This window comes from Centroberyx affinis, unplaced genomic scaffold, assembly GCF_046629955.1.
Source record: "Centroberyx affinis isolate AG114_WGS23_722 - 3 ecotype Tasmania unplaced genomic scaffold, CSIRO-AGI_Caff_v1 ptg009119l_1, whole genome shotgun sequence".
Lineage (NCBI taxonomy): Eukaryota > Metazoa > Chordata > Actinopteri > Beryciformes > Berycidae > Centroberyx > Centroberyx affinis.
In genome coordinates this window covers 37,501-54,123 of record NW_027284432.1, presented here as the reverse complement: position 1 = coordinate 54,123, position 16,623 = coordinate 37,501, and the positions used below count along the sequence as shown (strand labels likewise).

At 41.4% G+C, this 16,623-nt stretch overlaps 1 protein-coding gene across 2 annotated transcripts; it reads right to left on the bottom strand.

Moving 5' to 3' along the window:
- Positions 1-396: 396 nt before the first annotated feature.
- zc3h15 (zinc finger CCCH-type containing 15) lies at positions 397-11,526 on the bottom strand. Of its 2 annotated transcripts, none has more exons than XM_071514528.1 (11): positions 11,343-11,526; positions 9,322-9,456; positions 8,807-8,909; positions 7,628-7,780; positions 6,761-6,852; positions 5,631-5,813; positions 5,215-5,295; positions 4,640-4,705; positions 4,202-4,315; positions 3,185-3,299; positions 397-2,594 (listed from the first exon to the last, which is right to left on the bottom strand). In XM_071514528.1, exons 1-11 carry the CDS (start codon positions 11,415-11,417, stop codon positions 2,392-2,394), a joined length of 1,320 nt encoding a protein of 439 aa, XP_071370629.1. In that variant the 5' UTR covers positions 11,418-11,526; the 3' UTR covers positions 397-2,391. The 2 variants fall into 2 exon arrangements, with proteins under 2 accessions (XP_071370629.1, XP_071370628.1); XM_071514527.1 differs by having other exon boundaries at positions 3,185-3,320; positions 9,355-9,456.
- Positions 11,527-16,623: the final 5,097 nt, after the last annotated feature.

Genomic DNA, 16,623 nt, shown 5'->3' with positions numbered 1-16,623 from the left:
ACTGGAACAAGGCCTGAAGGATGCACACCTGCAGCATATTGTCAATGTCCTATCCAATATCTATACATTTGCAACTGCAAACTGAGGAGAATGTTTCTGTGGAGCCAGCTGCCTGTCTATGAAAATCTTGAGATCATTTGTAAAGTGTAATGTCCTGATGCACAAGCATCAAAAGCTTTGGATAGGTCTAGAAATACTCCAAAGAGCATATTAGATTCTGAATTGCAACACCACTTGCACAGTGCTGAGGAGCAGTAATATTTAATTATATATTCCAATTACAAGCAACTAATCTTTGATACTTTTCAGGGGAGCAGTTGGGATTTCTAAATATTGTAAATCACAAATTATGCCTTGCACCAGCCAAGAAGAAACACACACACACACTTCATGTACAATGATCTTTTATTTCTTTTAGCAGGCAACTCATTTGAGAAGAACACATTCTTATTTACAACGTTGGGCTGGCAATGACATCTGTAGCCTGGTTTTCCTACAGGGCAGGACTCAGTCTGGAGCTTACTGGTTTCCAAAACGGGGCAAACCAGGGCGCACTCATTTGTCTGGTTTCCAAAGTAGAGCCAAAAAGTAGTAGCTAGGTCCATTTACGTGGTCCTATCTGGACCATTTTCCAGAACACAAGATTTTTAGTTTTGTTTAAAAGAAATAATGGTTTTGGTCTGGCATTCTAAACATCAGGACAACTCGATGCAGGAAAACGGAAATCTCCATTAGAATTCAATGCCAGTTGTGTCAAAAAGTCCTGAAAAACTGAAGATATCCTTAAACTTTTTGAGTTTTGTTTCTGTATGAGCAGGTGAAGCTCTGCACTCCGATACCATTCCAATACTTATAGAAGAAGCACTTCTGTTCATTCCCCACCGTTTAACTACTCCCTCAAAAACGTGTTGCTATTGTAATGAAGGTGAAGACATTTTCAACAGTATTATCTCTCAATTAGATTCAGTTCCAAGTTTTTAAGACGCTGTAACGTCTCCCAGACTCTGCAATTTTTTCCGTGATCACTAAGATTTCAAAGTTCTGCTGAGGTGTTTCCGTCAGTCGCGTACAGGTAGAAAAGCACTTGAAGCGTGATTTGTCAAAGTAATTTCAGGTCCATCGGAAGCTAGCTAGCTCCTCTTAAGCGACAAAAAAAAAAGCACACAGCAGCGTCAAAATCCTTATTTTAACAGAGAATCTGTCAAGCAAGATTATGTGGAGTTGGCCCTGGTAAACCCCCAATTGGCCCTTCTGTGGAAACATGGTCGGTCTCGGAAAGCCGGGCTGTGCGGGGGCGAGAGGGATGATACAGGAAACAGAGGGGGCAGAGACAGGAAGTGATGTCATCATATAATCAGGCTTTATTATCGAGTCTCTGAATTTTAAAATCATTCAAACATTGTCAAGCGCTTGAGAATGTGGTGGCACTCTGCACCAGTCTGTCCCGCTGTCCAATGAGGATGTTCGTCTGTCTTTCCCTACATCTGCCCGTCTGTCTGTCGATGTAATATGTTGTGTCTTTGAGTAAGTCAGTCTGTGCATGTATCTGTCTGTCTGTGTCAATTTGTCAGTCGGTCCATCCTAGTGTTGTCACGAATACCGAAACTTTGATACTACAATACCGCTAAGAAAGATTTAATTCAATGCTGAAATTTATTAACAATTCGATACTTTCACCAAAACTGTTCTGCAAAAGCTGAAATCCCATTTCAACGTCGACTCCAGGGGGCATATAGGTGAGGATAGGCATATGGATTGGAGTAGTTAAAAGAAAGACTGGAATAGGCAGAGCTGCAGCACAAAATTCAACAGTCAAATACCTGAAAACGGCAGCAGCGTCAAACAGTCCGACACAGTCTTGGACTGAATCCTAGTCCACCTAATCTGGTGACAAAACCGGTGCCAGGGGCCAACAGACCTGATATCAAAACTCATGCAAAAGTTTCTACAGTGAGGAGTGGTAACGAGTAACTTGGCGAAGCATCTCAGAGACACTGCTTGATGGTTTACAAATCTGGTGCCAGGAGCAAAATATGGAACTATTTCACTTACAGAGCCAACAGAGGGACACCCAACGTCAAAACTCGTGCAAAAGTTCCTACAAAACTGTCCAAGTCAAGAGTGTAAGACAAGTAACCTGGCAAAGCATCTCAGAGACACTGCTTGATGGTTTACATGGCATCTTAGTATTGAATTTTTAGATATTAAACTTATTACTGGTATTAAAGTCAACATTCTGGTATTGCGACAACACTAGTACATCCATCCTTCTGGTCTCCTCGTCGTTTAGCTCCATATATCCATCACTCCATCCCTTTGTCAGTCAGTCAGTCAGTCCATCCATCCTAACATCCATCTCCAGCTCCCTCGCTCCCTCTCACCCTGTCCCTCTCAGTCTTCCAGCGCCAATGTGTTAAGTTCCTCATCGAGTTCCTCCAGGTCTTCTCCCGTGAACAGGTTCTCGTCCACCGGCACCTCCTCTTCTTCTTCCTCCTCCTCCTCCTCTTCGTCCTCCCCTTCTCCGTCCTCGCCGCCTCCCTCTGCTCCCGACAGGCCGTTGGCCTCGCCGCCGCAAGCGCCGTTCAGCTGATCCTCTGTAGGCGAGGAGAGAGGACAGGACAGGAGAAAGGAGAGAGGACAGGACAGGAGAAAGGAGAGAGGACAGGACAGGAGAAAGGAGAGAGGACAGGACAGGACAGGAGAAAGGAGAGAGGGAGCGAGGAAGAGAGAGGGGAAAGAGAAGGAGAGAGGGCAGGACAAAGAGCAGGTGGGAGAGAGAATTTTAGTTTTCTCACATACTGGATGTTTTTTAGTGTTTTGGGCATGTGTGTCAAAAGCAGCCATATGCTGATTTATTACTCTTTAATGTAATTTGAAATTATAACTTAAATCAGGTGCACTCAAACTTTTTCATGTCACAGACCCCGAAATAGATAAAAATTGGGCACAGACCCTGATTTGGAAAGATTTTGTCCCCAAAAATCAGCAGAACCCAAACCAGCCGGTGTAGTTTTCAAACTAATAATATATTAGTTAATATTACTTTATCAGATGCAGAGATCGACTAAGCAGAGATGTATGCTGCTTAGTAAATTCTAATGGCTCATCAAAAAATATATATATATATATATTTCACTCATTAAGCAATTGTCTAATCATTTTTTATATTATAAGTATTTCTCACCGTCGTCTGTTGCTGTCGGCTGGCTCTTATTCCTGGAGGTGAAACGGTCCACAGATGCTACAGTGATGCCTGAGTTGTCCACCTCTTTCGGAACGAAACGGGATAAGTCTATGTCCTGGAACACTGTAGTATCGACCTGCAACAAAATTATCAAGAGCAGAGTTTGTCATGCGCCAAGCTGGCGTTGAAACCTGGTGTTTCTCATCAATGTAGTTTTTAAAAAAATACATATATATGTATTTAATGCTCTCGGTGCACTGAAAGCATGTTGAGGAACTACAATGACCAGAATCCATTGCACCCAAGATGCTGCACAGTCTGTGCTCCTTCAAGTCATGCTGTGTTTGTGCTGAATATTGTTCTTATTTTCTTACAATTTAATCTTTTTCTTGTCTGTAAAGCACTTTGAACTGCCCTGTGTGAATTGTGCTGTATAAATAAAATTTTACTCGACTTGAATAAAGAGGCAAAATTTAAAATGTAGCATGTACAATGCATTAAGGAGGTAATCCACTTGTAATTAGCTGTATATTTGCTTCACAAAAATAGTAATAATCAAATTGGAGTATAATAGTCAGCGGGAACATCCCACCACATGTCACCAGAGTAAACTGCTTACCACTGTAACCTGCATACAGTTTTATCATGCATTTATTTAGACTAGGAAAGAGACGTGCATGGGCAGATATTCCACTGCCAACCCAGACGACGCAGCGCCATATTAGACACCAGCCGCTGTTGTGCGCACATACTGTGCTGGGTCATCTCTATGGACACGCTTCAAGTGTCAGGATTATAGAGCACAAATTAATGTGAAGCGATACACAGACAAACTAAATAACCGTCGACTGCAGGAGCCGATGCATCTGCTCTGATGGCAGAGAGCGCAACGCACCAGCAGAGAGAGAGAGAGAGAGAGAGTATGGATTCAGTCTTTCAAAATGGCACTGACAAGTTCTGTGACTGTGACACTCTGCACAAATAAATGACAACCAGTGTTTATTATTTTGTTATTACCTGTTGTTCCATATCTTCATCATCGTCTTCTTTGGCATATCGAGTGTCGTCGGCTTCATCGTCGTCATCGTCAACCAGCTCTGGACGGAACTCAAACACTTCACGACCGCTCACCTACAGAGACAGATTATTAAATTGAATTATGTATTATTTTATGTAAGTGTCGTCCCACTCTACTATACACAGGAAAAAAGCACTCCCAGTGTAACCCTGACACAGAAATGCAGAAAGACACAAAACGGACTTTCCGACAACTTAAAAATAGTATATACTTTAAAATAGTAAATAAAAATGAGTAAAAGCTAAAAAAGCATCAAATTTAAACATCAGTTTAAACAGCAAACAAACAGCAGTTTTAACGATCACACTCTCAGAACGCTATCCTCCAATCTCTCTCACACACACACACACACACACAATAGTTGGAGCAAGTCATACCCCTAACGATCTTCCAGCCTTAAAGTCAGCTTTCTTCTTCTCCATGTCCTCCATTGCTTTCTCCACCTGTCAATCAAAAGCATCCCATTACCTGATTTCCATTTCAAAGTGTGCACACACAGATTCTTGAAAGATTGGGCTTGGTCATGCAACTTAGCAACTTAAAGATCCCACCATAACTCAAAACACAGATCCGTTTCTCCCCAGTGTTTACAAGCAAATGTGAATACACTTTTTAAAACTACGAATATATGTGGTACTGTCCAGAAAAATCAGTTATTGGATCAAGAGCTCACAACCAATATGAAATGACAAAATGTCTTTAGTCCAATGAATTAACTTCCAAGAAATGAACATATCCCAAGCCTGCAGCAGGGCTATCTTAGCCAGATTTTGCTCACACCGGCAATGCTAAAATTAAAATGAAAAAGGAGAGATTCCAACATTTCCCCTGATTTCAAATATGCCATGATAGCCAACAGAGAAATTTAGAAAGTAAGGGACTTAGAAAATTCAAACTGATGGTGCTGCACTGACAAACTAATTAAACAAAAAGTATTAAACGTGTTCTTTACCTTCTCCTGCCTCTTCCTCTTCTTCCAAGCCAGGAAAGTTTCCAGGGTGATGCGGGTCACGTTGACACCCAGAGCTGCACGCTGCGAGAGAGACAGAGAGACATCAGGATATGGCAAATAGAGAGAGCAAATCCAGGGCTAAATGGGTCACATTGGGACCCAGAAGCTGCAAGTTAAATGGAGTAGGTATAGAGGACTTTCGGGAGACGTAATGCACCCTCTGGCAGCCATATTGGATGTCCTCAGCGCTTGGGCAACAAGCTGAGAACGTCTGGTTGCATTTCTAAACATACAATTTAGTTGCCTCAACAGAATTCTCCATCTTCTCAATATTTGAATTGATAGATGCAATACTGCTGAATCTCATAACTACAAGTAGCGAGGTAAAGAATTTGTATCCTTCCCTCCAACCCTACCTCATTCTCTATCAGTTCCTCCAGCGATATTTCGTCCTCTTTCTCCTCCTTCTTCTTGTCTTTTTTCAGCACGAAGCCGGGCGGCAGCGCGTGCCGGTACATGCAGGTGTCGCCCCCCCCTGGACAAACCCAGAACCAGCCATACTTATTACCCTCTATGGCTTCCAGGAAGTACCTGCACACCTGCAGACAAGAGGACAGACAACATTATAAACATGGAGGGGAAAGGGATGCAGGCAGACATTTTTTTAAATGATTTGTTCTATAAATTTAATGTCTTTAGATGGCCGAGGAGAGGACTGAATGGGGTATTGAAGAACATTTTATTGTAGTTAATTACATCTTGTGTATAAGAAGTATTGTGTTTGTCATGTCTGCTTGAGTGTACATGTCTGTGTTTCTATGTGCCTGTCCACTGACAAATTCGATCATTTAAAAATAAAGACAGGAACAGAAACCAGAATGCTAAGCGGGTCCGCAATAGTGTTGGGTGACTGGACGAATACATCAGAGATAATTCCTTGCCGATTTGCATTAGTTTGATCTGGCTTTGTCATCGCAGCCAACTTTGGATGCCCCTGGCACGGACGAATACATCCGGGATCGGCAATATACGTGATGAACTGACTGACAGGAGCATCGCCCAACCCTCGCCCCGTAATAGCCTTTATAGTTTTTTTTTTTTTCAATATTGGATTTGGCTCTCTTTTCCTCAGTCCCTCCAGGTTACTTGTTCCCTTCATCCCTTACCATCTGTGTCTTGGCTTGCACTGCGTCTCTCTGTCACTCTCTCAACACCTCCATCCCCCCTGTACTCCCTCCCTCCCCCTCTGTCTATGGCTCTCTTTTTTTCCTCAACATCCAAGCGTTCTTTCCTTCCGCACAACCAGTCAGGGTGAGAAATTCACACCGGCCACCAGCCAAATGATTGGTGAATATGGGTGACGGCAGTTAAGCCTGTCTGCTTTACTAGTCACTGTTTAGAGATTTTTCCCCCCCATTCTAAAAAAATCACACTGGCTGGTTAAACAGTTGAAATTGGCGGGCAATTTTTTAGAAACCACAAGCCACTGTGGCCGTTTGACAAAAAAAATCCTTCCCTGCCTTTATATCCATCCAAGCCGACTTACAATTTGCGTTTTGGCTTTCTTCTTCTCAGCCTCTCCGTGTTTTTTGTTGACGACCTCCTCCAGTTTCTTCTCATCCCAGTTATCCATGGTGTCTAAAAACAGAACAAAACAAACCTATAATTGGACACTTGTCACAGAACTGTGTAGTTCAGTGTTAGTGCTTTACAAACAGTAGCAGCATATGCGCTGACGGTGGAATCTTCTTTTAAATCCCTTCTAAAAACATATCTTTATAGAAAAGTATTTTTATAACAGTTCTATTATTAATGCCCTAGTCCTTAATTATGCTATAATTTTTGGCTTTACTTTCTAGTTTTTGGTCTGTTCAGTTTTAGCCTGCTTTCACTCTTCTGTGAAGCACTTTGTAATGTTGGTTTGATAAGTGCTGTATAAATAAAGTTTATTATTATTATTATTACATGCAATAAAAGCCAATGAAATTAACAACTATGACACATTGAACAAGCTCACTTAAAAATACAGCAGCTCTAAAGCATCTCTCCCTAAAACAGTGGTTCTCAACGTGGGGTCCGGGGACCACCAGGGGTCCTTGAGGGGGTTCCAGGGGGTCCCCAGCAAATTGATGAATTGTTAAACTTCAGCATTATTTCATTTACAAGAAGTTAACACAATTAGAGAATGTAGAAGAATGACTGTTTTGATCATAGTTTCACTGTTATCTCTCGTCATGGAATTCTGGACAAAATCATATCTAGCAATAAAAATATTCTCAGATTTGGGACAAAATCTCATCAAATGGGGGTCCGTGGCTCTAATGTGGACAAAATTAGGGGTCCTTGATATGAAAAAGATTGAGAATCACTGCCCTAAAACACCTATATTCTCTCCACACACACACACACTAACCTTTCTCCAGGTCTTCGTCTCTCTCGTCCACGTAGACGCTTCTCTTCTCACATTTCCTCTCCAGAGACAGGTCATGGCTGAACTTGCACTTGTCACCCTTGGTACACTGGCCCTGCTTAAAGAAGGCGCACAGCACTGACTTAGGGTCGACACCTACAGAGAGAGAGAGAGAGAGAGAGAGAGAGAGAGAGAGAGAGAGAGAGAGAGAGATGGAAGAGAGAGAGAGAGAGAGATGGAGGAGAGCAAGAGACAGGGAGAATGAGTTCATTATTTTCTCTTTAGTATAGTGGTCCAGCTTAGTGAACGCACATAAAGAATGACTTGGGATCTGCACCTGGACTGCAGTAGAGACAAAGAAAACAGGAGAGACAGAGATAACCCTCCCCACATATGTGAAAACATATGATACACTGATGCCAGCTCTAAATGAACACATTCGATGTTAACGTCTGTTTTCCCAAATAAGAATCAATTCCACACCATACAATCCAATTGAGACGTATTGAGGACACTTGATGTAAACTCTATTGTCCGAAAAGGCGGAATTAGAAAAGTTTTGAATACATTTTTCAAGATCCACAACTGCAACATAAATATTACGTCTGAGCAACATATTATACATGTTGAATACCTATTTGCCACTTATGTAATTTAGCTGAAATGAAACATGGGTGTTTTGCAAATTCATTTTTATTACCTCTGCCAAGGAGGTTATGTTTTCGGTGCCGTTTGTTTGTCTGTTAGCAGGATTACGGAAAAACTACTGGCCCGATTTTCATGAAACTTCATGGAAGGGTGTAGCATGGGCCAAGGAAGAACCCATAAAATTTTGGAGCGGATCCGGATCAGACTCACAAACAAGCAATAATAACACGAACCTTGGCGGAGGTCTGCGTGGTGTTCCCTTCTAGTTTGAATTGTATCTTTTCTTTTCACCGATACAGAATTTTGTGCAAATCTGGGACAATAAATCCCAAATAATAGCATTTTTACATTATTTTGGTGCGTGGAAACATGCAAAAGTCAAGGGGTGCACAGCATTTTGAGCATGATTGTATGTTTCAAGGTGAGATTTTTTCCCCCTTTGAATGTGTCGTGCAGCTATACGGCAGAAGCGATCCTCAGGAGAATTCCCGTCCCTGAAATCAGTTTCAAAGACTGCGTGTGTGTGTCTGTTACCTTTGCTGACTTTCTGAGCAGCGACTACAGGTTTGAACAGCTCATTGAGTTCATCCAGCTCTTTCTTCTTGTCAGCCTTCTTACCGCCCTTGTCTGCCTCAGTCTACACACACACACACACACACACACAGAGAAGATATATTTAAGCATATTATTTGAATAAACCAATCAGATTAGACCACAAAGATTTCAACAAGTGCAAGGATATTCCAATTCTTGGGCAATTCTGGGTACTGAAGCAGCATCTCCAGACTGCCAGGTTACCAATGACAGCTGACAGTGAGTACAATCTAGTCAACTGTCAGTCTTTGCTTTTTGTCGCACGCACCCACAAAAGATTGACAGTTTAACAGTTGACAGTTACAAATTATTTGAGAGAAAGGGAAAAAGAGGAAAGAGGCAGTCAGAAATAGAGAGACAAGAGAGAGAGATAAGACGGTTTGATCTGTCAAGTGCTGTAGTAAGAAAGTACAAGCGAGAGACGGTGAGAGAAATAACGGGATGGAGAAAGAGACAGATATGGAAAAATAGAAAAACAGCCTACTGACCCCTTTGGCACTCTGCTGTCCATATTTGACCTGCTGAGTGACGTTCTTAATGAACTTCTGCTGCTTGGCTCCTTTCTTGTTCTTCAAGCCGAATGTCTTGTCCTAGAAAACAAATGTTTATATCATCAGTTTCATAATCACCTTCCAATAATATATTTACAATATAACAATTTGTATAGCGCTTTTCAAGATACTCAAATGCACTTGAAACATCCACTAAGCAAATTGTTCCAGTTTAACAAGAGAGATGACGGTCATGAAAACGGTTTCTCTGCTTTACCTTTATTCCTAATCTATAGAAGAGGAAGAGAAGTGGTGTGGGCAGGGAAATGTATTAATTTAGAAGTCAAGTTTCTATGTGCATTACATATCTTAATATGAATATGATTTCAATATAAGATTGAGGAATGAACACTGTTTACATCCTGTTGCCAAAAGCCTACTTGTAGCAGCACAGAGGTCAAGATTTGGGTGTTTTGATCAGTTCCCCCGGCTATATTAAAACCAAACGTGGATTGATTTGTGGTTCTTAAGTGATTTTGGGGAAAAGGGAACTTCATTTTGAGCCACAGAAAGCTCAAGTTCTTCTCTGAATATATGGACATGACAATCAGATCACCCTGCAGTAACCTACCTAGGAACCTAACCAATGGGTAAACAATCTATCTCAGCAATGATTTAAGATTGTAAAAAGATTTAAGAGCTATAATAAGTCAGATGTGATATACATATTTTCCTGATGCATATGTCAGGAAACACTAGGCTACTAACACAGAGGCATTGTGTTTCTACATCAATTTTTGATTCAGTGAGCATTTCCCACTCATTTATTACAGCTGTGCTATGTTATGAGCTGGTCACTTGTTTTCCGGAAATCAATGTTGGCAGGGAAGTTACAGCTGTTTAAATTGAGCAACAGCAAATGGTTGGCATATAAAGTAGCCTACTTTGTTCCTTGTTAACTACCTCTACCTAGTGTCAATGTAGTAGGCTGTGTATGAGGTGAAATACATTTTATAATCATCTTTACAGTCTGTCATACATGAGAGATCAAAGATACACATTTTAGAGAGAGAGGCTGATCATAAAGAGAGAGAGATAGCATTGAAGGGTCGTACATGATTTCAGATCGCCTTAAAGTCTGTGTGGAAAAATGCCAAAATCTACTCTATTACAATTCAGTAATAGTTTCTAGTACAATCAGCGCCTGTGTACTTGCAACAATGGCAAACGGCAGCTAACGGTGCTGCTGACAACTTGCGACATTCACAGATGGGTTAGATGTTGGATGGTTAGCAGAAAACAGCTTATTGCTGATCACGAGCGACATTCACGATAATCTCACACTGACAACACACAAACTGGAAAAAAAAATTAGACAAGAAACTCCTCAACTTTATGACCCAGTTTAGTATCTCGCCCTGTTTTCGTGTCTTGTGGGGATCCATCAGAAACAGGCCCACGACACCACCTTTGATCCCGATTCATAGATAAAGTCAATAAAGCCAATCATGCAACATATAACATACGTTTCCAATTTAACATACTAGACAGCAACCTTGCCAGGAGAAGTGTGGACACGTTATGCGGCGGTTTGGCCCTGCTAGCAACATGGCTAACCCTTGCTAAATAGCAGGCGAGCTAACAGCTTACACCAAGTAACGTTAAATACATTTATCAAGTAAATGAATTAAGGGGCCTGCTGACAGCTGGCTAGCTAGCTAAATGTTGGCCTCTCATGATTAATGCGTAACTAACGTTTGCTAAAGAGCCGAGGAAATTAATAAAAAGGAGTACAGCACATTTAGGCAACGTTGACAATTCACCAGATGCCAACGTGAGCTAACATTTGCTTCTCAGTACTTCACTAGGTAGATAGCAACCCATTTTTGGTTAGCACTGAAACACAGTCAGCTTTACGAGGCGTGCAGTTCGCCAGCTAGCGAGCTAACGCTAGCTCACACATGCTAACTCGTGTTATTTTATACCTCAATGATCTTTTCCTTCTTCTTCTCTTGCGTTTTTTTACTTCCCGTGGCCGCGACGGGTTTCTTCGGAGGCATGCTGGACCAAGTTTGACTGTCTACGAACCGTGTAGCTATGTAATATTTATTTTTATGTGGTGTTTCAGCTGTGAAGCCAGCTCCACTTTACCCGGTAACGTTGCCTCTCGCTAGCACAGCTCCCGCACTAGGCCACATGTAACAGGTTGTTGCTAGGATGATGTTGGATAGCGTCATCACGTAATTACCGAAAGACATGTCGGGTACTGTAGTCAATCCGAATATCTACTGAATTTACTCAAGTGTTGACAATCTCATGTAATGAGCAAAGGGATTCAGAAAAATGAGCTGCCTGCTGGAGATGTAAGTAAGTTAAAACTGTAAATGTGCTTCAAGAAAGCCTCACAATGCTCTCTCCTGGGACATGAATATGTCATCAAGTTAATGTCCTGTTGGATTTAGGATCATGTGTAATATCTGATGCCAGCAGCATCAGTTCTACCTTTAACATAAGTTTAATACTAATCGATAATTGTCCTGGTCATCCTGATTAATCTGGAATTTATTTAACTCTGAAGTACAATTTCCATTCACCTGACTTGACCTGAATTAAGCCAGCAACGCAATTTCTCTCCTTATTAGCCTATAACTGATAGCTGGCTACTGTGATTAATGTGTCTTTTTAATTTCATTTAATTTCATTTCACTGAATTCAGTTGAAGAACCCTGATTTGTTTTGGTTGTCTGAAGGTGATATGTTGAGTTGGCTCTTTAATGAGGAGATTTTTGTCTTAGCAAGATTTATAGAACATGCATGGCAACTAAGACAGAGAACACTGTATCCAACATAATAGGACATTTCTGTCATGGAAATTGAATGTTTTTTAAATGTTCTCCTTTTGAATTTGTGGAACTTTATATTATGATTTGTCATGTGGCCATCCTGGCTGTTGTTGCTGTCTAGTGTCTTGTAAGCCCATATGGGCTGGGCACCATAAATGGTGCAGGACACTCAAAGAAACACATCAATCAATCAATCAAAATCATCAAATCTTATTTCATAGCACTTTGTAACAGTGCTATGAAAGTGCAAGTGTGAATTCATTTTCTGATAGTAGTAAAATTTCCACATTTTATTTAGTGATGGAAGATTAGTGTGTATTGCTTATGTACCAGAAAACGATCTTCAATAGATATAGTAGGCCTATTTATTATGTTACTTACCCAGCAAGTGGAGAGATTGCACTGCATTTTCATTGCAGTTTCAATGCTTGGCCGCCAGGTGTCAATGTTGCAATGTCTGCCAAGTGGAGGTGAGAGCTAATTGATGACAAAGACACTGATCAGTATAGTGATCAACTAAGTGCCATGATTTCACCGAATAGCCTATCGTGAGAAAGCATGGATTTGATGTAAGAATGAGAGTAAGAATAAGAATAATCCTCAGCCTCAAATGTGAGATCCTGTCTTGGCTGCAGGGCAGAGAGGCAACCAGCAGGGTTTTTACCGCTTCGGTTGCTGATTCAAGTTGATTTAATTCGATTTCACTTAAGTTATCTCATGTGATTTAATTTGGCACATCTGACACGTGTGGCCCCCGTCCACATTCTGTCTGAGTCAGTCGGCCAATTCGCTGCTCAGAATGTGTGTAGCGCCGCGTTTCTCAAACTACGGCTCAGCCAAGAGCCAAAATGGGTCACACGCCTGTCTCTTTTGGGTTCTCGCTTGTTCTAGTATATTTTAATGAGCTTTGGTTCCTAGGGTGAGAGACAACATTTACCCAGTTTGGGTCCCCACATAACAATAATACTAGTAGTACGTTATAATGAGTCCCAGAGTGAGAGAATGAATTTAGAAAGTAACAGGAGCAATAACAGGATCCTGGGCTGCAGACTTTTTAAGGAGCCGTGTGTTAACAGCCTTCTGCCGTCTCTGTGTCTGCTCTCATTTCCTCATTTGACTTGACTTGACTTGATTTGATATGATGTGATTTGATTTTCTGTGATATATATATATATATGTTTGCCATGTGTGGCAGCCTTCCTTGGCCTCCTGTCTCTGGTAAGAATCTGTGCGTCTAAAACAACCAAACTCCTGCCTGTATGACTGTAGGCAAGATTTTAAGACAACAGAGATGGCTAATATTGCCTGGAGCAAACTTTCTCTGTTTCCTCTCTCTCTCTCTCTCTCTCTCTCTCTCTCTCATCTGTGTGTATGTTTGTGTGTGTGTGTGTGTGTGTGTGTGTGTGTGAGCGAGAGAGAGAGAGAGAGAGAGAGAGAGAGAGAGAGAGAGAGCAGTCTAATAAATCACTATAGAACTCTATCTGAGGCGAGACCATTTTTCCCCATAACCGGCTTCTTCATATTTTATACAAACATCGATCTTTTCTGCACTGTGCTCGCACACTGAGGCCAGGCGTGTCACACACACACACACACGCACTCACACGCACACACTACCATATACACACACTAAGACATAAGCATACACATACAGTACATTCACACACACAGACACACACACTCACACATTACCACATACATGTAATGAGACATATGCTTACACATGCACACATACTGTACATTTGCACACACACACACACACACACACACACATACAAATCTGCACTTATATACACTTAACGGCCTCAGATGAAGAGAAACCATCATCTGCCTAATTAGCGAAGCCCAACAGTCGATGTTCTTCCGGCGGCATCTGAGAAGGCTCAGCACTGCATAACCTATCCTGGCCCATTTCTATAAAGCAATAATCAAAGGCATCCTGGTATTCATCCCGGTGCAGCCCTGCCTCCTCCCGCTCCAAGGACAAACTCCGGCACGTTGTGTGTGTGTGTGTGTGTGTGTGTGTGTGTGTGTGTGTGTGCACCGCCGACTGCTGAGCGGGTCATCGGCTGTCAGCTGCTCCCCATCAAGGAGCTGCGTGACACCAGGGTGAGGGAAAGGGCAGGGAAGATTGCCGCCGCCGAGGCCCACCCAGGCACCTTACCTGTTTAAAAAAAAAACTTTCCTCCGGATGGAAAGGGAGCGTACTGCTCCGTAAAGACCAAGACCTCCCATCACCTCGCCAGCTTTCCTCTGAGCGCCGCGGTACTTAAAGGGAAGAAAATCCTCCCTCAGATACTCATACGGTTAGATTTCATGAATCTGTGATGAATTCATACCAGGAGTTATGCTGTGATGAAGTGTTGCAATTTACTTCTTTGGTGTTCCCACTTTCCCTCAATCTGCCTCGTCTTCTGCTACTTCTACTTCAGTTAGTGATTTGCTTCATTTCCCAGAATGCCTTTCGACAATCCCCAGAGAACGGGCGCGCACCTGTTGCATTTCAGCCGTGGGTTTTTATGTGCAGGTGGAAAGAGTCCTAGTGATTTGCATGGAGAGCGAGTTTTTCCAGTCGATTAAAAACGATAGTTAATAGAAACGCAACACCTCCTGTGGCTGCATTGCATTCTGGTCTATTGAGGCTGCTGTCAATGGAGAAATCGGTCTCTCTGCCTCTTCTACAATGGATTTCTCCCTGTGTGATTGTTGAACATCGGTGCAAAATGGCGGCTCTAGAAAGAGGCTCTTGCTTTTTTGATTCTGAGGGACTGACACCAAAACCTTTACCGATTGCTGAAAATGGTTCTGCTATTAAACTTTACTGTAGCTGGAAACACTGTGATGTGATGTCACGTCGTCTACGTTTGGCCAGTTACCCCTATGGGAAGAAGAAAAACACACCACCAAACAGCAAAACAGGCTCAGGAATGCAAGGAACATTGCCAATGGCTGTTTTTAACAATGTTGAAGTGTTTTCAGGTGGATTTCTCCTTTAACCACAGTGTCTGGACTCCTTCTCACCATCAAATAAAACTGCAAACCTTATTACTGTCAGTATTTATTACCATGCTATTTTATTATTAACCAATTAATTTGGGTGCTAGCGCTGGTGGCACTGATGAGTGAGTTTTTATTGCACTCTATTGAGCTATTGACTTCCTGTCTGGTCTCATCAGCTCATGTTTGTCCATATGCTATATGTTGTGCTGATTGGATATGCGTCTTTATTTGTGTTTTTATGCTATGTTTTATTGTGTTCTTACTCTGCTTTTTTTTATTATTAAGTGTTTGTATTGTGATTTTATTGTTGACTCTGTTTGCACATATATTTCCCTCATGGGACAATAAAGACTGAATTGAACTGTATTGAATCAATCACAGAGAAATGGGTTTGATAGGAAACAAGAATAATAACGAGTTAGGTGATATTTGAGTGTTTTTGCAAGGTTTTGTATAAAGAGCTACCATGTTGTGTACAAAAGCTCAAATCAGACAGTACCATTAAAGAAAATAAAGCTGCATCAATCAGAATGCATGTCTGTATACAATTAAAACACAATTAAGCTTGTTAGTTGGGGTATCTATCCTTTCTCCAACTTTCTCCCACGCATATCACTCATTCTCAGTAGAAGCCACACCAGCAGACTATTCTAATCTCTCCAGATTAGACTCCAGTTGACAGATGTTACAGAGGACTGGTGTAGGTAAAGGAATCATTTATAAACTGATGTGGCTACAGAGGAACTGGGTGGAATGGAAGAACTATGGGTGTATTCCAGCAAATCATTTTGGCCAAAGTTAACATGTTTTTCGTTTGATTCAAATCTCAGTTTGAATCGCTCCAGATTATGACAGTCATATTACAGAATGACAGAATTAATCAGAGTCAGTTTCTTCTCTTAAATAAGAAATGAAGCTTCATTCCAAATTATATATCCAGCACTTGAAAAAAAAAAAAAAAAAAATGACGCCTACTCCTAGAAAATGATTACTGGCAAGAGAGTAAAGCTCAGTATTGGTTACTTTTATAGTTGAGTCATCTCACATTTGCTCACCAAATTGTTATGATTTAAAGACTTAATCAACTGTGTTTCTGAAATATTGACAGATGAACTTCAGATTGCAACTTTTTCCCCAAAAATATGTATAGTGTATGGGAATGAAACCACTAAATCGCCTTCAGATCCATGACTCAGCCTCTTTTTATTGCCAGTAAAACGATAAACATTTCACCTGTTATCTGTCATTCACAGCGTCTTTGAACCTTGCTATTAGCTTTATATCCTCTTTTGTTTTTATTAAAGCAATACACAACTGTAGGTTACGATGCCTCACAGCTGACCATATACATTTGAAACTCCAATAAATTAGGGATTCATCTTTTTTCTGGAGTCCGATCACGTCCCCATTGCCTCACATGCAA

Excerpts from the sequence above, each read along its gene's own strand:
- zc3h15 (XM_071514528.1), bottom strand. The coding sequence starts at position 11,417 with ATGCCTCCGAAGAAACCCGTCGCGGCCACGGGAAGTAAAAAAACGCAA. Across the intron at positions 7,781-8,806 it reads TGCTCAGAAAGTCAGCAAAG|GTGTCGACCCTAAGTCAGTG; the intron begins GTAACAGACACA and ends CTCTCTCTGTAG. Across the intron at positions 2,595-3,184 it reads GCCGACAGCAACAGACGACG|AGGATCAGCTGAACGGCGCT; the intron begins GTGAGAAATACT and ends CCTCGCCTACAG.